Here is a 21,711-nt window from a genome sequence, read left to right on the forward strand (position 1 = left end):
CCATCTGCAATGTGGTTGTTTTTGTTACTATTTTTCAATATTCGTTAATTTTCTCAAGAAGACAACAGCAAATTTGACAGAAAAAAAAATGAGAATATGGTAGGGCCAGCAATCCTTGACCTTGTTAATTTATAATTCACTCATAAAGTATATGTTTGGTTCCGACTAAGTTTATTGAGTAAACGTTTATTGACAGTGCCACATAGGCACCCTGTCAGCAAATGCCTCATTGATTGTATTTGTGTATCAAACTTCGGTTTCTGTGTGCCTCTCCTGTTTCAGGAATATAAAGCTTCTTAAAACGAGTAGGCATTTATTGGCATTTTGCTGATATAGTGCCTAATGGCACCTATGTGTCATAAATGCCCTTATTAATTGCTTTTCTCAGTTTTACAGTCGCACGAGTACAAAAGGTTTACTGAATAAACATAAACGGAACCAAACATTCTCAAAGACTACACAAAATGACCGGAAAAACCAATTCATCAGATCCATCCAAAAAAGGTGAATTTCTGAAACCTCCCCTGAAGTTTGATCATTTCAATCACCTCCCCTGAAATTTTGACCTAGTTGCAAGTAGACTCTCTTTGTTAGAATTCTCCAAAAAGAGGCATGCAAATGTCTAAAATACCCATGTAGTTATTTTTGACAAAAATGTTTATTTTACAAGTTTTCTATACATATGAATTACTATCTCAAACCCTTTCAATCTCTTTTCTTAAATTGATTTGTTTTTCAAATTTGCCCTTCATATCAATTGCTCAAAAGTAAAGCTGCAACTTTAAATTCTCTCTCTCTCTCTCTCTCTCTCTTCATAAAGTTTGTATTGTTTTTTCTATAAAAACCAGCCTCAATACTAACTGCATGGGTGTTTCAGACATTTTCATGCCTCTTTTTAGAGGATTCTAACACAGGGGTTCTACTTGCAACTGTGTCAATAAGTCCAGGGGAGGTGGTTGCTATTACCAAACTTTAGGGGAGGTTTCAGTAATTTACCCAAATCATAACCGAAATGGACATGGTCACATGGGTCCAATTGTCCAACTCTCTGTTTCAACCATATAACTTGGTCGAATAAAAAAGCAAACAACTAAATAAATAAAAAGGGAACAATTCCATAATATCTTTTAAATCTGTTTATATCAAAATAAGCTTAAAATAATAAATATTATAGGTGAGAAGCATTTATTCATATATTTATTTTAGATTTGACCAAATCAGCATTGCTATGAACAAAGCAGCTTAAAAACTGTTTTGGCTACCAGTGTTCTGATCAAGGTTCAAAATATTAATGTGTCGGGCTATATTGGCCCAATATTCTCCTCCATGGGGTGTTTCGGGGTTTCGACCAGTTCAAAGGGTGGACAGACCTTAAACCGGCCCCTCTGAATTGGATTTGAAAACAAAAACTAAAAAAAAAAAGCTACCGATACTGCCCGATATGCCTCTACCGGCATATTGGTAACAATCTGGTCCAGTACAAATTAAAAGAATATTGGAACAAACAAGAATTCAAATTTAAAACGAACCTATTATCTATATACTAAAACAACAATGGACAGGTGAGCGCCTTCTCCATCCTCGCCCACTACTCTATTTCCTAATTATTATCTAAGTAAATTGCATCAACATGTCCACTGATAGTAACAATGCCAAATGAAAGTAAGCATCAAGTACGGGGATGTCCCCAATGTGTGGCTGCAGTCTCTTATGACTAAGTGTAGGTGGTGTTCTTGTGGGTAGCAGATCTACAAAAGATTTTTCCTCATCCCCCACTAGTGCTGCTGTTAGAAAATTTTCATTTAAAATTTGGTTGTTTTTTCCTCAAATAAAGAGAAAATTCATATTCTGAAGCTAAAATAATTGGATAAGTTACAGATTAAAATCCTGTACTTTGGGCAGTGATACTTAGCCCCCTGAAGTTTCAGATTCCAATGCTTTACGCCTCTACCCTCTTTCGTTAACTGTTTGACGGAAAAAATTAATTACTAAATATCCTTTCAATATCTTATAAGTGAAAGGTGATATCAAAAATGATAAAAATGGGCAGGCCAAAGTATGTTAACCTCTTTTTTTTTGCCCACTTTGGGTGATAAAAAGAAAAACAAAACATAAACATATATAAAGGGTTATATAAATATGTAGAAAAAGGATAAAATGATTCCATACATTAAAAGAAAGGGTAATAAAGGAGACAAAGTGTTTGAATCTGAAAGTTTAGGGGGCCAAGTGTTACTTCCCCCAAAGTACAGGGTGGTAAGCTGTAATTTACCCAAAAATTTCAAGCAAAGGTCCTATTGAAAACATTTTAGACATGTTACTACATAGTTAAAATATTATATAGATAAAGTGTACGATATAGCATTTTATATTATGTTTTATATTTTTTATATAAATATTATATATAATACCTATAATACATATTATATATAATATTTTATATTATGTATTGTATAAAATAGATTTTATATAATACATAATATTGTATAATCGACCCTAATAAACATTATTAAAATAAAAATTTAATGAAAATTAATACAGCTTTAGCAAACAATACATACAGCAAAAATAATGCTTTCAATGAATTTAGTATCACTTAACCCAATTAGGAATGGCATGAGACTCCTTATATATATATAAGTGTGTGTGTTAATCTGTTACGCACAAGGCTCCAACTGGCTCAACTGCTAAATATCAGTGGATGCAGTTGCTACTTGCTACTGACGTGGGACCAAATCCTACCTTCACCCTCCCCATCCATCCCCCAAAACCAAGTTTTTCCAGTAAATAATAACAAAAAAATCCCTTAACCCTTTTCTTTTCTGGCCTTGTTTCTTTGACCGTTTCCTTGGCTACATACTTTTGAACCAAAGAGCAGAGGCCCCTAGGATTCTCACTTCTCCCTCCCTTCTCATGAGGACGAAACAAGATTTTGAATACATCATTCTTTTCTTTTTTTTTTTTTTTTCCGGATTTCACTAAGACTCCGTTTGGTTTGAGGGAAAGTAATGGGAAAAGAGGAATATTCTTAAATGATACCTTTTTCCCATGTTTAATTGTTAGGATACAGTGGTATGGGATGAGAAAAGAGTGAGAAGCAAGATCAATGGGATCCCACCAAAATGGTGCGATCCCAGTGAGAAAGGAAAATCGTGAGACGCGACTAAGAAAAGTTATCAGGCTTTGTCAGGCCTGAACTCGAGAGTCTTCTTCCTTCAGCCAAGCATTCCAACGGTTGTATCTCTAGCGATTTCTTTGGTGATATCAAGCAAAGGTAAGACCAGATCTACACTCCTCTTGCTTTGGCGAGCCATTTCCTATATTTTCTTGTATATTTTGGTGGATAAGAATGTTTTTACCATAATTGCGCCGGTCTCTGCAATGACTGATCCCATTTCATCTTCTTCACTATTTTCGGCAAGGAGAAGCTCCATTATCCTTGTGTAGGCGAGATTTATTAGGAGATTTGGTAGGACAGTCTATTTTAGCGAGCAAAGGAGAAACTACATTTCATCTTCTTCAGGACATGCACAAGTACAGTGGTTTTCTCTGAGATTTCTCTTTTTTTTTTTTTTTTGTTATTCGATCATCAAATCACTGCTGGTTTGATCGATTTATAGTGGTGTGCATTTTTTTTTTTTTTTTCCATTGTGGCTTCCAACAAGACTGCCTATTCTTTTGGTTTGATTTCAGAACCCTTCTCTACCATGATCAAAGAAGACGATGGAGCTATTACCAAAAAAAAAAAAGAGGGAACCGATTGGTTCTTCTGAAGTGCTGACTTCATTTCTTGATTTACTATACATTTATCTGGGGTTAGAAGAGGGAACCAAATGGGTAGATTTTTCTGGGGTTAGAAGAGGAAAAGAGAGAACCTCCACTTCTCTAGGTTCCTGAAACTTCTCATGTGCTACAAGAGGAACCCCACTTTTTTCCTGTTAAACAAAAAACACACCAACACTTCCATTGGTAACAGATTATCTTTCCAAATCTTGACAAATTTGGTAATAGAAAAGCATATACAGGTGCATTAACATCATGTCTTCAATTATGCCGTATGGCAAATTAATATTTTAAAAGGTGGAAGTTTACTCCTTGGGGCAAGGCTTGGGGGGAACACCCCATGCATGATAAGCCACATACCTCACATCCTCTGGCGGCTGATGCAATGTGTTTCATATATGAATTGAGGTAGAGGTTCTCATCACAATACTGATTTAAAGATCAATACCATGTTTTCATGTGAGTTGATTCTTTTAACTCTACAGGGATTTTAACCACTAATTGTGGTTTTAATTTACAATAACAACTTTAATATAGTTTTGAAGGATATCCAAGCATGTAGTTTTTTTTTCTTGGATTGTTAACAAGATCTAAAAAAAAAAAAAAAAAACCATTAAGAAAACAGTTAGAGCAGAAAAGTGCAAGGAAGTAGCTTGAAGTCCACTAGCACAAAACAGCTTGCCATGAGCCCCCAAACAACAAATTGGAAACTGAGTCTTGCATCCAATGGCCTGATCCATAGCCCCCGCCCTCAAGCCCAACCTACATCTCATAACACTTTAAGCTAAGGGTCCATTTGATTTAGACGGGAATCAGAATCAGAATTGGAATAAGCTAGGAATGATATCTCATTCTCATTCCCAAGGGAGGGGGAGTGAATGGCCATTTCCTCAAACGGGGGAATGCCATTCCACCAGGAATGGGAATGTGATTCCGATTCTGCCCAAACAGTTGGAATTAGAATGGGCCATTTCGATTCAGATTTGAGACCCCTATTCCCACAAGACAGGCCCTAGGAGTCTCCTTAAACAATCAGCCTCCCAAAGCCTAAAGCACATTGGTTTTTTTCTTTGTTTCCTTGAGCTTTTAGTAATTGATTACATTATGATTTTCATATGCACTCTTATATAAAATTTCCTATGCACATGGTTATATATTTGTTCTTATAAAGCTTACAACCCATGCTCTGAAAGGTTCTAGCATCTCGCCTTACTCCTCTGCCTTTTAAAACATTGTATAAGCATTACTTTTTTTTTTTTTTTGAGAAAAAGCATTACTGATATTGCATCATACAAATCTCTCTCTAAAACTAAACAAAGTAACATTTGAATCAGACTTCACACAAATCCCTGACAATTAAAATACTCTAAATGACGATAAATAAGAGCCAAGACAACCATTTTAGTTATAAACATATCTGATGAAAGAATTCTGCAGCCACAGAACCACATTTCACTGCCACATGGAGGAATTGATAACAACTTCCATTCAAAAGAAAAGGAAAGGAACAATATGAGAAGATGCTATAATGTAGGGGCACCTAAGCTGAAAATAGGGTGATGTAGTAAACATATGTGATGCAATGGCTAGGGCTGAGAAAAGGGAAGCAACAATCATGTTTTTCTCTAGGCCTGCATAGAACTTATATATATATATATATATATATATTATTTATTTATATTGTCTAATCACCATTCTATGTTATTAGTGTGATGATGCTATTAATATATACTTGTCAGGTCCGATCTGGAAGCTGTTTTAATTGCAGCCTTTGATGCTATTTTTCCTTGAAAGAATGCTGAAACTGGATTGAGTTCACAACAGTACATCATTCATGTATTTCTTAATGCTACAAAATTTTCTTTCAGCAATACCACCATTCTGCAAGAGGGAGTCCACAATGCCAAGATTATGTAATTCCTATCATCCAGATCATCATTCAGATGTTTTGAAGTTGGTGATGGAGAAACAACATTTTTTTTTTTTTATCAATAACACTTTCATTAAATCATCAATAGAAGATTTACAAGAGGAAGACAAACACACTTATCTTCCAAGAGCAACAAAGAACCTCAAGAAAAGGAAAAAGAATGAAAAATAAAAAGAAAAAAAAAACACTTAAGTTACAACTTAGCCCAAAACAATGAATCCCTTTCTGCCCCTTGTTTAGCTAAACCGTCAACTAGGGAATTAGCCAATCTTTTAACCCAACATTTAGGCTTTGACATCTTTGAAATTTGCAAGTCTAATGGCATCTAATTCTGCTTTTGAATTTTTTTATTGTTTTAGTTTAAGAGGAGGAACTAGCCTAATTATAAAATTAATTGAAGCAAGGACTTTTCATAGATTTGATGCCTCAAAACTTGGACCCTTGGTTAGGATCTCTTGGCCTTTATTTTTAGTTTATTTGTATCAAATGTGTGGCGAGTTTGATATGCAAAGAAATCATAATTACTGTGGTCTTTGGCAATATGCAAAGAAATCATAATTACTGTGGTCTTTGGCAATATGCAAAGAAAAGACCCAACATCTTAGATATGCTTTTGCATCTTACTACGGTCAAAACTAAATAGATTGAAATGATTTAAGTGGGGAGTCCAGACAAAATATAAATGTTTGAATGAGTCTAAATTTTGTTTACCAGTAAAATTACAAAACTCTAACCCCAACGCTTCAATGTTCGCTCTTATGTAAGCTATCATTCTAATACTTGCAAAATCTTTTGATGCACATATAACATAAGCCTTAAGCTTTACTGATTAATGAACGTCTATCATTAGGAATCCAACTTAGCTCTATTGTCCAAGGGCAGTAACACAATTATAGATACAGGTCAATTGGTTGCAAAATAGGACTACTAGCTGATGTTGCATGGGGCCATAACTTGCCATATGAAATTCAAATGATGTGGGCCCATCATTGGTTTGTATCAAATGTGATGGTTACAATCAATATCGTTAAAATATGATTCTAAAAATATATATAAGTTGGATTACATCAACTAGTTTGGTTGTTTGGCCCTTAATTCACTTCATTAATTCATAATATGAGAGGGAAAGAAACATGGGAAAATGAATTTTCTCAAAAAACAAACATGAGAAAATAAATTTTTGCACAATTTTCCCTTGTACAACCAAACGGTGGAAAGTAAAATTTTCATACTTTCTCATCCCACCCCATCCCACCCAAACTTTCCCTCAAACCAAACGGAGCCTAAGAAGCTAACATCAACCTAGTTATCATGTCACATAAGAAATGCCCGACATTCAAGACATGAGCTAAGCTGTATTAACATGAGATAATAAACTAAAAGTTAATGCATTACTGGAAGCTGGGAGAATGTCAAATGTCTAATTTTGTCAAAATGTATAGAGCTTTACAAAGAACAACCTGTCTAATATTTTGATGAAATAATTACCTTTAAAAAAAAACATTTGAAATAATTATTAGACAAAGAAGGTAAATGTTCTTTGGTGGCCTTTACAGTTGCAACAGTAACCAAAATGTTCCAACCCATGTACAAGGATAAATGCATTGTCCAACATTGGAAGAGGTGTTCGACATGGTGACTCGGAGACAACTTAAAATGCACATGCTTCTGAAAGTTTTATTTCTAAAGATTATCAGAGATGCTAATAAAGTAATTTAGCTCATGGAATTGCAATACAAAAGATACCTACCTAGAATAAGTTGACAGGGATGAAAACTCCTATAATAGTATATACAAATAATGATTGAAAACATGACATATACGATACTATTTTTTTTCTTCTAAATAATAGTTTCAACATGTGTATGACATCTAAATGCATCACGACTCGATGCAACCAAATTTTACCACTAAAGAGTGAAGACCTTAATCCAAGAATAAGAAATCACAAAATTCAGGTGGTTGGTAGAAAGCTGAGCATACAATGTAAAGGAAAGCAAAACGCAAACATCAATTCCTTTCCACCTAAGGCCCTTACCAAGAGGGGTGTCAGCTTATCTTTGAGTAGTCAGCAGCAGTGCTAAGGGCAGAAACTAGGGCTGCCATACCAAATACTTGTGTCCAGCTTCTTGTCCTGGCAGCAATAGCTGCTCCAGCTATGGCGCCTGCAATTGAAGCATTCACCTACAAAAGGAAAAGTCCAATGTGGCCTTTAGCAGGCCATAAATGCTCCATTATGTACATCATGGAAAAAAAGTTGTGGTACATTATGGTTCATAGATCAGCTAACTCTATGGAGTGGTTACGGGAAATCATTTGCTCTGGGCTAAGTTGTAATATACATGATTGGGGAGAGGTCATGGCCTGTGTACAAATAGAATGTAAATTTGTATATATAGTTTTTCATATTAATGAAATTCCTGTTAATTATCAAAAAAAGAAAGAGGGGAAAAAGTTCTAGCTGATACCATTTCTAGACAATCATCCTATAAACGATCAGCTTGTTCTTTATTTTTCCCATATAGGCAACAAATAAAATATTAAGAACAGTGCAGACATGAAAAAAAGAAAGAAATCAAATACCCTCAAATTCATACGCCAGTGGAAAATTGGAAATTACATATTTTTTGGTGATTCAGTTTTTGGTCAATTTGAGCTTTTTGAAAGTTATAATCTAGTTTGTTGGTATTGTAAAAATATTGTTAATTATCTTAAAGGGTCAAATTAGTTTAAAGAGGTCTTATCTGAAAGCTTTTAGAATTTGACAGATGAAGGTTGAAAGCACATCACTAATAAGGTGAAAAGGGAGAGTCTGAAGAATGATCTGGAAAGAATAATTCAGAGGGAAGAGATGTGCTGAAGGAAGAAATCTAGAGCCATTTGACTGAAAGCTGGAGATGAGGTGGCAGAAACTTGGATGGAAATTCAAGTGGTGGGATTCTATAGAGGTTTATATACAATATCTATAAAGGTTTAATAAAAGGTTAAGTTATTGATAAAAAAAAGGTTTATATACAGCAAGGCGGTGGAGTTGGGTGGCACTAGGGGGAACTGAAGCTAAGAAAGTGAGTTTGCTGTGCACTGGCTCAAAAGAGAGTTTTAGGTTGCTGAAGTTAAGGGGACTTTAAAAAGAATATCAGGAGATAAAGCACCAGGGCATGATGGTTTTAACTTTTGTTTTATTAAATCATGCTGGAGAACGTTAGAGCAAGATTTCATGTCAATGTTCAAGGATTTCTTTGATTCTAAACTGCTGGAAAAAATGGATAATGCTTCATTTATTTCTTTAATAACTAAGAAAGATGGGGCTCTTGATATTAAAAGACTTTCGATCAATAATTGATTTGTAGTCCTCACAAGCTGGTTGCAAAAGTTCTGTCAAAAAGGCTGAGGGGGGATTCATGAAGCAGTTGGTGAGACTCAGATGGCTTTTGTGTAAGGTAGACAAATTTTGGATGTTCTTGTTGCAAGTGAGGGTATTGACTCAAGAATTAGGATTTAGGAATGGGGGGAGGCCAGGGCTGGTTTGTAAGATTGATATTGATAAGACTTACAACCAGGTGGAATGGGGTTTTCTGGAGGTACAGAGGCTAATGGGATTTGGGGAAAAGTGGAGGAGCTGGATTTATGCTTGTGTATCAACAGTGTCATTCTCAATTCTGCTGAATGGTGTGCCCTCAGAGTTCTTTCAAGCTTCAAGGGGTTTGAAGCAAGGAGACCCCATTTCTCCCTTGTTTGCGCTAGTTATAAAGACCCTTAACCTGCTACTTAGCAAGCGGGTGGAATTTAGTCTGCTTGAAGGTTTTAAAGTGGGGGTAGATGGTCCATGCATTTCCCATTTACAGTATGTGGCTGACACAGTGATTTTCATGGATGCATCCATGGATCAGGTTTTGAATTTGAGAGCTGTAGAGAACACTGATGTGGGCCTCACTGCAGTGGTCCCCACTGTGTTCGTAGGACAGCATGTGTAGTTATTTGTTTCAGTTATAGTAGTGTCAGTTTGAGTCAGTTTGTTAATTCAGTTGTTATTTATTTCAGCTTTATTTACTTTATTTATTATGTAAGTACTAAGGGCAGATGTGTCCTTTCCATTGTGTACTAAACATAACCTATAAATAATAAGAAAGTGGCGGCGGCAGATCTGTCAGAATCTGTTCCTCCTTTCAACCACTTGTGTTCTCCTGTTCCTCTTCTATTCTCTCTTCTTTCTCACTTTTCTTCTACTTGGTATCAGAGCCTATCTAGGGCTTCTCATGTGTGTCTAGTTCAGCCGACCACATGAGAACTAGCTAGGGTTGGAAGCTTTGAAGAAGTATTCGGTGGCTGAATCTTGGAGATTACCAGAAGAGGTTCGCAGCAGTTGAAGACTTGCCGCGGCTTGTAGAAAGCTGGTAATCAGGAAGAAGCAGCGAAGGTTAGGGTTCAGGTAATCCTAGAAGACAGTAAACCGAAAGTACATAAGCAAGTTTTTTTTGAGTTTTAGAGACTGCAATCAGTCGAGATAGGTTAAACCTGTCTAGAAGGAGGGCCCGAACTGTGTTTAAGTTCGTTTCTAGGGTTTGACTGTTGGGCTGAACCCCCCCCCCCCTCTCAGAGGTGATTAGTTTTAGGGTTTCACATTTCCCTACGATAAGTCCCACTTGTGCGGACTGTTTGGAGAGTGCAGCTGCGCACTTATTTCAGACCTACAGTTGAAACCCTAATTTTGCTCTCGCAGCAGTGGGCCCCACAATAGTGATTTCAGAAAATAGCATCTCAGATTGACAGGCTGCTTGGTACTGTGCATGCCGATTGATTTTAGATCAGATTTGAGTTGATTTCTTGCATATACTGTGATAGGCGATTGTTTTCAGATCAGATTTCGGATCAGATCAGATCAGATTTCAGATAAGTTTTGTGTTGGTTTCAGATCAGATTTCAGACCTACTTGTTTTACTCTGTTTCCTGGTACAGCAGTAGTGGCTCTAACAGTTTGTAGCCACTGATTCTTGATCAAAGATAGAGTTTAAGGGTCAGGGAGAAAGTAGTTGTGGAAACAACAGTTTTGGTGGTGTATCTGAAACCGGGTTTCAGATTACAACTATGAGATTTGATGGGTCAAATTACTTGGAGTGGGCTCAGTCAGCCATGATGGCTATTGGAGGAAGGGGAAAACTGGGGTACCTCTTGGGAGATGTGAAAGAACCTTCCAAGGAGGACCCAACATACACCAAGTGGGTTCAAGAGAACTATTTGGTTATGGCATAGCTGTGTAATTCTATGCAGCCACATATCAGCCGAAATTTCTTGTGGGCAAAGACAACCAAAGAGATATGGGATATTGTGAAAGAAACCTATTCCCAACCCCTTAATGTTGCCAGAGCCTATGAACTAAAGTGTGAGGTGAACAACCTTAAACAAGGAGAGAAGCTAGTTTCTATCTACTTCTCTACCTTGAAATCCTTGTGGCATGAGATAGACCATCTAGAGACCCTTGAGTGGGAGAGTCCCAAAGATGCACTCACAGAAAGCAAATCGAGACGAATAGGGTATTTGTGTTTCTGGCTGGTTTGAATTCAGATTATGACATTGTGCGACAACAGATATTGACAAGAGATAGTGTGACCCTTTCTCAAGCATACTCCCTGGTGCATAGTGAAGAGACCAGGAGGAAAGTCATGATGCAGCCTCAACCCTCTTTCCCAGCCTTGACAACTATTAAACCTAAGCCAGGGGGTGACTCAGAAAGGGACCGGAAGAAGGAAGATAAACGGGATCTGGTATGTGAACATTGCAAGAAACCCAATCACACAAAAGATACTTGTTGGAAGCTACATCCTCACTTGGTCCCAGCAAAACTAAGAAATAAGAAGGGTAATGCTCATGTGGCCATGAACACTGATTCAACATCCTCATCAAGCACATCTCTAGAGACTTTAGCTGCTGTTCAGGCTGCCCTCATACAATTGGAAAAGGAAGTTGGGAGTTCAGCTCAGCCATCTCAGTCACCATCAGCTCCTGCCACATCTGCATTTGCACATTCAGGTACTCGAGCCTCAGCTTACCATGCTTCAGCTCTAGGTAATACTGACCACTGCTGGGTAATAGATTCAGGTGCATCTGACCATATGACTAGCTTGCCATCTTTGTTCACTTCTTATCACTTGTCCTCTGGCCGAGATAGAGTGTCTATTGCTAATGACTCTCTTGTTCCCATTTCGGGCAAGGGGGACATCAAGCTGTCGGATACTATCTCTTTATCTTCTGTTTTGCATGTTCCTAAACTTGATACTAACCTGCTTTCAGTTAGTAGTATTACCAAACACATGAACTATTCAGTAACCTCTTTCCCTGACCGATGTGTTTTTCAGGATTTGGAGACGAGGAAGGTGATTGGGACTGGCCGTGAGACGAACGGGATCTATCTGCTTGGAGAGAGTTCTCGTCGGGAGGAGTCAGTGGATAAGAAGTCTTTTGTTTCCCAATCTGTGAGTTCGGTTATGCTTTGGCATAACCGATTAGGTCATTTGTCTTTTAAGTCTTTGAAAAGTCTGTTTCCTGCTTTATTTGAGTCTGTTGAGTTATCAAAGTTGAGGTGTGAGAGTTGTGAGTTTGCCAAACATTGTAGAACCTCTTATTCTTTAAATAATAAAAGGAGTAATTCCTCTTTTGATATTGTGCATACTGATGTTTGGGGGCCATATCATATCTCTTCGATGGGTGGGTACATATATTTTCTACTGTTTGTTGATGACCATACCCGGTTTTCTTGGGTCTATCTTATGCGCTCTCGGGATGAGGTTCCTGCTCTGACCCAAAACTTCCATCAGATGGTTCTCACTCAGTTTGGGACCAAAATCAAAGTCCTTAGATCTGATAATGCAAAGGAATACTTTGCTCAGCCATTGACCTCCTACCTTCTTAGCCATGGAGTTATTCACCAGAGCACTTGCCCTTATACACCACAACAGAACGGCGTTGCTGAAAGGAAGAATAGGCATATCTTGGAGGTGGCTAGAAGTATTATGTTTACCTCCAATGTACCTATTCGCTTCTGGGGTGATGCTATCCTCTCGGCAGTTTATCTCATTAATCGAGTTCATTCCCGGGTTCTTGATATGAGAACCCCCTTTTCCCTTCTATACCCAGACGAGGAGTTGTTCATTGTTCCCCTCAAAACCTTTGGTTGTACCTGTTTCGTTCAGCTTCTCGGGCCTCATCATTCCAAGTTTGAACCTAAGGCCTCCAAATGCATTTTCCTTGGTTATGCACAAACTCAAAAGGGTTATTGCTGCTATGATCCAGTTTCAGGGAAACGGTTTGTCTCCATGGATGTCACCTTCTTTGAGGAGACACCCTATTATCCTAGGGTTTCTCCTCAGGGGGAGAGCAGTGAAAGTGGAAGTGAGGCTGTTTTGAGTTTCTTTCCTCAAGGGGAGAGCAGTGAGAGTGGAAGTGGGGCTGGTTTGAGTTTCTTTCCTCAGGGGGAGAGCAGTGAGAGTGGAAGTGGGGCTGTGCCTTTACCTATTCCACTGGATGATGAAGGCTGTAGTGGTGAGGGTGGTCAGAGGGAGCCGGAGTTGAGAGTCTATCATAGGCGATGCAGGCAGGTTGATCCCAGTCATCGGCAGTCCCGGCCAGCTCCAGTTCCTTCTACGGCTCCAGATCCAGAGCCTACTGAGATACCCCTTACTGTTGCTACCTCCTTTCTTGTGGATGACCTTGATCTCCCTATTGCCATTCGCAAAGGGAAACGACATTGCACCACTTCTACAGCTCACAGCATCTCATAGTTCTTATCCTATGATCGTCTGTCTCCATCTTACCGGTCCTATCTCACTTCCATTGCCGATGTCCCTATTCCAAGAACAGTGCAAGAAGCCTTATCAGTTCCAGAATGGAAAGATGCAATGCAAGTTGAAATGGATGCCTTGTTGAAGAATAATACTTGGGCACTGGTTGACCCACCAAAAGGAAAGAAACCGGTGGGATGCAGATGGGTGTTCACTGTGAAGCATAATGCTGATGGCTCTATTGAAAGGTACAAAGCCCGACTGGTTGCAAAGGGGTTCACTCAGACTTATGGTATAGACTACTTGGAGACCTTTTCCCCAGTAGCCAAGATGATCACCATCCGAGTTCTGTTATCCCTTGCAGCAAATCATTCTTGGCCCTTGTTTCAGATGGATGTTAAAAATGCCTTTCTGAATGGAGACTTACAGGAAGAGGTTTACATGCAGTTGCCTCCTGGATTCTATGATACTGAGACAGGTAAGAAGGTTTGCCGACTAAACAAGGCATTGTATGGTTTGAAGCAGTCACCTAGAGCCTGGTTTGATAGGTTCAGATTAGCCCTTGGAAAGCTTGGTTATGTACAGGCTCAGTCAGATCATACACTATTCATCAAGAGGGTGGAGTCCTCTCTGACACTACTTGCAGTATATGTTGATGATATTGTAGTGACAGGAAATGACAATCATGAGATTGAGTCCCTCAAACAACTCCTTCATCAAGAGTTTGAGGTGAAAGATCTTGGTGCACTACAGTACTTTTTGGGTATTGAGGTTGCTAGATCCAAGCAGTGGATTTTTATCTCTCAGAGAAAATATGTTCTAGATCTGTTGGCGGAAACTGGAAAGTTGTGGGTTAAGCCGGCTGATACACCCATCGAACAAAATCACAAGATTAGTGCAGAGGGCGGGGAGCCTCTTGAAGACAAAGTTATGTTCCAACGGTTGGTTGGAAAGCTCCTATATCTCTACCTCACTCGGCCGGATATCAGCTATGCAGTTAGTGTTGTTAGCCAGTACATGCACTCCCCTAGAACTTCTCATCTTCTTGCGGCAGAAAGAATATTAGCATACTTGAAGAGATGCCCGGGTAGAGGTATACTGCTCAAGAACAATAATCACATGAGGGTGGAAGTCTATGCAGATGCCGATTGGGCTGGGAGTGTTGATGACAGAAGATCTACCTCTGGATATTGTGCCCTTGTGGGAGGTAACCTTGTCTCTTGGAGGAGTAAGAAGCAGAGTGTTGTTTCCCGCTCCAGTGCTGAAGCGGAATACAGGTCAATGGCTAATGGAGTGGCTGAAATCTTATGGCTGAGGTCACTACTTGAAGAGTTGGGTATTAACTATGAAAAGCCCTTAATGCTGTATTGTGATAATCAGGCAGCTATTAATATAGCCCACAACCCAGTGCAGCATGACAGAACTAAACACATCGAAGTTGATCGACATTTTGTCGAGAAAGGGTCACATCACAAGAAGTGTGTCTTCCGTACATCACATCTAATATACAGCTCGCGGATATCCTCACCAAGGCTGTACCAAGGAAGAAGTTAGAGACAGACCTATCCAAGTTGGAAATGATATATATCTACTCCCAACTTGAGGGGGAGTGTAGAGAACACTGATGTGGGCCCCACTGTGTTCGTAGGACAGCATGTGTAGTTATTTGTTTCAATTATAGTAGTGTCAGTTTGAGTCAGTTTGTTAATTCAGTTGTTATTTATTTCAGCTTTATTTACTTTATTTATTATGTAAGTACTAAGGGCAGATGTGTCTGTTCCATTGTGTACTAAACATAACCTATAAATAATAAGAAAGTGGCGGCGACAGATCTGTCAGAATCTGTTCCTCCTTTCAACCACTTGTGTTCTCCTGTTCCTCTTCTATTCTCTCTTCTTTCTCTCACTTTTCTTCTATTTTGTAAACCTAAAACCTATTAGGATTCAAGACTGATTACAGTCTTGATCTTCTACTAGAGCTATTCTGGCTAATTTTGAATTGTTCACAGGCGTGAAGATGAACCTAGCAAAAGAGTACAATATTTGGAGTTGGGGAGGTCAGTAGAGAAGTAATGGAGGAATGTACTGCAGCCTTTGAATGTCAAGTTGGTGAGATCCCATTTCACTATTTGGGTCTGCCGGTTGGGCTTAAGACCACTTCAATAGCTATTTGGAGGCCAATCATTGAAAGAGTGGAGAACTCAAAAGGTGGAAGACTAAATACCTGTCTTTGTGGGGAAGAATCACGCTGGTTAGAAGTGTTCTCTCAAGTATTTTTTTTTTATCAATAAGTGTCCTCTCAAGCTTACTGACCTACTACATCACATTACTTAAGATTCCAGCAGAAGTGGCAAAGAAAGTTGAAAAATTCAAAGAGACTTTCTTTGGGAAGGCTTGGGGGGTTCAAAGAAGTTCCATCTAGTCAGTTGGGATAAAGTGTGAAGAGCAAAGAAGATAAGGGGTTTGGGGATTAGGAGAGTGAGAATTTTCAACAAAGCATTGTTTGGTAAATGGCTATGGAGATTTGGTCTAGAGAAGGAGAGACATTCCCTTTGAAGAAGAGTGGTGGTTGAAAAGTATGGAGTGGTAAGATTTGGGTGGGAATCAAGGGAGGTGTCTACTTCTTTTGGGGTTAGTGTGTGGAAAGGAATTATGAAGTTCAAACAAGAATTTAAGAATCTTCCTCACTTCTTGGTAAGGAAATGGTGCTAGGATAAGATTTTGGAAAAATGGTTGGAGTGTAGTTGGAATGCTAAGGGAGTTATGCCCAAGATTATTCAGGTTGACTGATCATGATATCACTATCAGCCAATGCTATGAGATGAGTGGGGATAAGTTGATATGGAGTCCTAAATTAAGAAGGCATCTTCTGGATAGAGAGGCGGAGGAGTGTGTTAAGCTGTAGGAAGTACTGGAAAACTCAAGGTGTCAAGTTCTTCAAGGGATGAGTTGTGGTGGAAAGAATGCAGGAATGGGAGGTTTACTGTGAAGTCCATTTATTCAGCATTATTAAGGGTTCAGGTGGATGCAAACAGGTGTGAAGGTGTGTGGGGTAACCCCGTTCCTCCATTGGAAGAAGCTTTTGCTTGGCTGGTGGCTATGGATAGCATTTTAAGTTTTTTTTTTTTTTTTTTTGTTAAATGATATAAACTTTATTAGAACACAGTTAAGTACCACAAGATTACAGAGTACAATCAGTGGAGGCGCGAGATGCAGCCCCAGCCATATAACCAGATTACAACTGAGCCCAGAATAATTCAGAGTTTCAGACTTATGCACCCCCTGTTTTGCAAAGAAATCAGCCATCCCGTTATCTGACCTCCTTTCCCATTGGACTGAAATTGTCATATCTCTGACCAGCCACTTAAATCTTTTCCTGTATTCTTTGTATTACCAAATTACGGTTTCAGGTTCCTTCAACCACCCTATTACCAGTTTAGAGTCACCTTCAATTAACAATCTATCATAATTTTAATCTCTAGCAAGCTTTACTCCTTTCAGGACAGCTTGGAACTCTGCAAAAACCGAGCCCTCTACTCCAACTGGACCTGAGAACACAGTAATAACATGACCATAATAGTTTCTAAAAACTCCACCTATACCAGCCGGGCCTGGGTTCCCTAAGCTGCTGCCATCAAAGTTCAGTTTGATAAATCCTTCATCCGGTGGTTTCCAACCCACAACAGGTTTACTCCTTGTAACAGAACTTCTAGCTACAGCTTCCAAATTTCTCCACATATCATCAAAGGAGAAATCAGATCATCTTAAACTCAGAGGTTTCAGCCTGGCGAATGTGTGTTTGATGTGCAAAGAGAATAAGGAAACAATATTTCACCTGTTCTCTTGTAGAATTGCTGGTTTCTGCTGGAGTTTTACTCAGCTCTTTTCGGAATGCAAGTTTTTCAACCAAGGTCCCCGGCCGATATCTTTTCTAAGTAGCCACCACTTAGAGGAAGTAAGAAGCTAAGGTGGTGTGGACATTGATAACAAAAAAAAGCTAAGGTGGTGTGGAGCTGTATTCGGTTCGCTGTATGCTGGTCCATCTGGAGAGATAGGAATAGAAGAGTGTTTGAAAATAAGCAGTGGAAGACTGAGAAGATTGTGGCAGCCATTGGAAAGTGTGCCGCAGATTGGGTGTTTATTTGTCACTCAGATTTAGGGACTAATTTTTGGGATGTACTTGAATTGCAAAACTGTAATTCTGATAGCTTTTTTTCACTCGTCTTCCTCAGTGTTTCCTCAACACTCAAGTGATTGTAATCATCTTCTTTTTGTTTTTAATAAATTTTTTTCTATTTACTATAAAAATAGCTGCTTTCAGGATAAAAAACCAACACAAATATTGGACAAATTAATTTGGTAGGGAAAATAACAAATAAAATACTATGGGAGGGAGGCAGAATAACAATTAGATGGGGAATCCATTAGGTAATTCCAGGTCAGTATTGGAATTGGAATCAGAATCGGAATCCCCTGGAATTGGAATTGGAATCGCCTATTCCCAATGCCTGTTTGGTTCAGACAGGAAATGGAATCAGAATCAACCAAAAAGTTCAATTTTGTGCTAGTTTATTAATATTTTATTATTTTATTTACTTTATTATTTTTGTTATATTATTATTCTGTTAGTACTAATGTTTTATTAGTATTTAATAATCAATACCTTAGTACTTTATTATTATTATCTTATTATTACTTTATTATTTTATTAATATCAGGGTTTGGAGGTTTTTTGTCAGGAATTCTTTACTTCTTGACAGACTCTAGAATGGGAATCCCATTCCCAAGGGAGAGCCTGGTGAAGGCTCAAAAAATAAAAATATATAAAAATATTTCATGGCACTATGTAGCAAAAGAATTAGGTGCTTAAGTGATGTGTGTGTGTGTGTGTGTGTGTGAGAGAGAGAGAGAGAGAGAGAGAGAGAGAGAGGGATAGAGGAGAGAGAGAGAGAGTATGTGCTCACCCAGTCCTTCTTTTTTCGGAATTTTTGAACTCCACATCTTGTAGTAGAAAAGATTCCAGCAAAAAGTCCTAAATGTTAAGATAAATTCATAAGCAAACACCAAAAAGAAACCAAAATGACATGAACTAGACTGCAACAAAAGTGAGAACTCAAGATTAACAGCTGAAACTATTTCAGGCATAACAAATAAAGGATGCCATTTTTAAGGGTTCCCATCAAAATCTCATAATTTTGGTGAAAACATTTTTAGATACAAATTTGAACTAAAACCTTGAAATGCATGCTATATAACTTAAAGGTCACATAGTTCATAAAGGTAATTACAAATAACAAAGTCTTCCAACCAGAGAGCTTATCCCTCAAACAAGTGGCATCTTATTTTCTCAAGAAAAAGCATCTCAAAAGTGGTTATTCCTATCTCAGACATGTGTCTGCCCACTCAAATGGTAGTTACCTCCACTAAAAAGGAAAAAAGCTCATTTTAAATGATGTATGATCCATAAAGTGGGGTATTATTTAGAAATAAAGCTTGATTTAATCTCTTTAATTAAATAACAAATCTATACATAAAAAATCAAATAAAATAATAGCCTACATTTACAACATAGAAAACGGGTGTCAAACAAAATTTATTAGAATACATAAATAAAAAATCAGAATATGGTCTCGTACTTAGTATGGGGGCATTGTCTAGTTATGAAATGAAAAGAAAATGGCCAATGAGAAACTACTCAAAAAAAAAATTACGAAATGAAAAGAAGAGTACAAGCTTGTAAACCAACCGCTAAAGTTCATAATAACTAATGGAGTTTGACAAATGGCCAATGACACAAATTGTTAAAAGTTCACCAATAAATCATGGTTATCAAGGCATGGCCTGGGCAACAAAGATTACAAGCTGGGCACCTTATTACATATCATTATGTTGACATATGGTATCTTTCCCTTTTCTCCTGCAATTATTTCCACTAGTTTTTCTTCTTTTTTCACCACTCTCTCTTCCCCACCTATCTCTCTAACTACCTCTAACACTTTTTTGGTATTATAATAGTTGGGGTCAGTCAGGTTAGTCAGTGTTAGTATGGACTCAGGGGTGACGACAGAGCAGGATGCACACGAGGCCCACTGGTCATACCACACAGACCTAGGTCAATTCAACATCTCTGCTTTGTGAGTGATGTCAAGTTACCATCTCAACTATCAGGTCATCAGCCATTTCTTACATTTTTACAGTACCTAAAACTTTAGCTTCATACTTTTGAGATTCAATTGCTCTATTAAATACTTTTTATATTGTAATATCATCATCATCATTGAAGCCTTATCCCAACTTTATGGTATCAGCTACATAAATCCCATTTCACCATTCCATTCTGTTTAATGCCATATCCACTTATTATATGATGATTTAGAATATTGAAATTAGTAGATTTAAATGCTACTTTTGGTTATGATGATTTATTATTTTTTATATGACATCCAAAGTTTTCTAATAAGGAGGATTACTTTTTCTATCCAGATGCTTGTTGACAGTTGACAGGTTCAGAACTAGGAATTGACCTCTCTTCTCCAAAGAGCATCACACAAAAGACATCTCCTCATGTACACCACCCCATCCCTCGTATATTTTCTCTAATTTCTTTGCCACTTTCACCAAGATGTGGAAGGTAGAGAGGAAGTAAATGGGCAGGACAGCCATTGTTGACTTAATTAGTGTTATCCTCCCTAGTCCCTCCTAACGAGATAGGGTTCCTTTTCAACAAAGGAAAATGCAATTTACCAAAATGAAGCGAGTTATTTAACATTACAAAATGAAACAACAAAGACAGAATAAGCCTGTCTAGTGGCATATTCTAGTGCAAGGCGGAGATTTCAATGTCATATATTTAACATTACAAAACCTGTTATTTCCCATTGAAAAGAACTTTGAGAAGACCATGAAACATCACAATAATTATTTTATCAATTATTATACAATGTTCATAGATATTTATCCTTTGTATACCACAAATATGAAACCAAAGATGTAAACTTAATTACAGGCCAAACTCACCAAGTGCACTATGCACCATTCTTTTTTCTAAAAGGTCCATTACCCAATGTTGGTCATAACTATCTAAGGTCTTGGGAGCATGGTTCAAAGTATCAATACACCTTTGTGTATTGGTAGAGGTGTATGGGTACTTTAAACCATACTCCTATTTTTTTAGTTTTATTTTTCAAGTTTCAATTTTAAATATATTTACATATATTATTTAAAAAATGGTTTCTTGAAAACACCTGTAAACAGGTGTATCGGGGACCCACCGATACGATACAATATGCCCGACTTGGTGAATTTCATGGGCTCAACTAAACCACTTGCATTATCTGGGTTCATTAGATATTTTCAAATTCTAACCCGATCAATAAATGGGCTGTTCAGGTTATATTCGTGCCAACCCGATCAAGGTACGGTGCAGTCTAGCCAGAGTTGGGGATCCATTTCTTACCAACAAAACTATGGAGAACCCAAACAGAACAATGAAGGAAAAAAGGAACATGAAATTACCACATTGTAGGCCAAATGTACCAGCTGACTTGACCTGCCCACATCAGTTTCATCCAACATTCCATTTATCCACCAGATAAATATAATGGTTAAATTTGAAATCCAACACATATATTTGGGCGAAATCAATGGGATTGTAAAAATGAAATATTACCACAAAAGAAGCTCTAGCTACACCAGAAAGCCCTACGTTCGACGTTCCAACAAAGAATCAAAACACAATGTCAGTTCAGTTTACATATCGAAACATTGTTACTATGAATGAAAAATTGCAGCCGGAGCTCGGAACTATACGAGCTCGAACATCCAAAATCCATCTGAACCTTTGATTCCTCAAGAACATTGCGGCACAACAGAATCAAATTGAAACCTAACGGCGGTTACTTTCATAGTTTCATTCCATTATTACCTCGTTTACGAGCATCATACGGACCTATACACAACCCCCAAATCAATCCCGCCTGAAACACAAATTAGGTTTCTTCTGTTAAACAACAAGAACATTAACAACAAGAGCATCGACGCTAATTTAAATCATAATTACCGTTCCGACACGAATGATGGAATCGACGGCGAGGGAAGAACAGGGAACGTCGTCTTCTATCTCTCCCTCCATTTTCTGTTTATTTCTCGCGACAGAGTAGGAAAAGAACAATCTGTCTGCCATCCCTTGGCATTCTTCAATTACCAAAAAAACCCCTTAGAATCA

At 38.1% G+C, this 21,711-nt stretch overlaps 1 protein-coding gene and 1 long non-coding RNA gene across 8 annotated transcripts; one reads left to right on the top strand and one right to left on the bottom strand.

The window, feature by feature from the left end:
• The first annotated feature begins 1,276 nt into the window (after positions 1 to 1,276).
• On the top strand, positions 1,277 to 20,996 carry LOC104598936 (uncharacterized). 4 transcript variants are annotated; one of them, XR_735448.3, is made up of 4 exons: positions 1,277 to 3,534; positions 5,523 to 5,696; positions 19,503 to 19,655; positions 19,971 to 20,996. It is a non-coding gene; the product is annotated as an uncharacterized LOC104598936 (long non-coding RNA). The 4 variants fall into 4 exon arrangements; XR_016084125.1 differs by lacking the exon at positions 19,503 to 19,655 and having other exon boundaries at positions 2,469 to 3,534; XR_016084124.1 differs by lacking the exon at positions 19,971 to 20,996 and having other exon boundaries at positions 2,472 to 3,534; positions 19,503 to 19,964.
• On the bottom strand, positions 3,556 to 21,688 carry ATOEP16-4 (Mitochondrial import inner membrane translocase subunit Tim17/Tim22/Tim23 family protein). 4 transcript variants are annotated; one of them, XM_010261237.3, is made up of 7 exons: positions 21,547 to 21,686; positions 21,412 to 21,463; positions 21,157 to 21,188; positions 21,003 to 21,036; positions 18,452 to 18,519; positions 7,752 to 7,897; positions 3,556 to 3,935 (listed from the first exon to the last, which is right to left on the bottom strand). In XM_010261237.3, exons 1-6 carry the CDS (start codon positions 21,667 to 21,669, stop codon positions 7,763 to 7,765), a joined length of 444 nt encoding a protein of 147 aa, XP_010259539.2. In that variant the 5' UTR covers positions 21,670 to 21,686; the 3' UTR covers positions 3,556 to 3,935; positions 7,752 to 7,762. The 4 variants fall into 4 exon arrangements, with proteins under 4 accessions (XP_010259539.2, XP_010259540.2, XP_088757487.1 ...); XM_010261238.3 differs by lacking the exon at positions 3,556 to 3,935 and adding an exon at positions 3,942 to 4,545 and having other exon boundaries at positions 21,547 to 21,688; XM_088901361.1 differs by lacking the exon at positions 3,556 to 3,935 and adding an exon at positions 5,565 to 5,703 and having other exon boundaries at positions 21,547 to 21,688.
• Between the last annotated feature and the right edge of the window lie 23 nt (positions 21,689 to 21,711).

This window comes from Nelumbo nucifera, chromosome 3, assembly GCF_055504915.1.
Source record: "Nelumbo nucifera cultivar China Antique chromosome 3, China Antique-T2T, whole genome shotgun sequence".
In the NCBI taxonomy this organism is placed as follows: domain Eukaryota; kingdom Viridiplantae; phylum Streptophyta; class Magnoliopsida; order Proteales; family Nelumbonaceae; genus Nelumbo; species Nelumbo nucifera.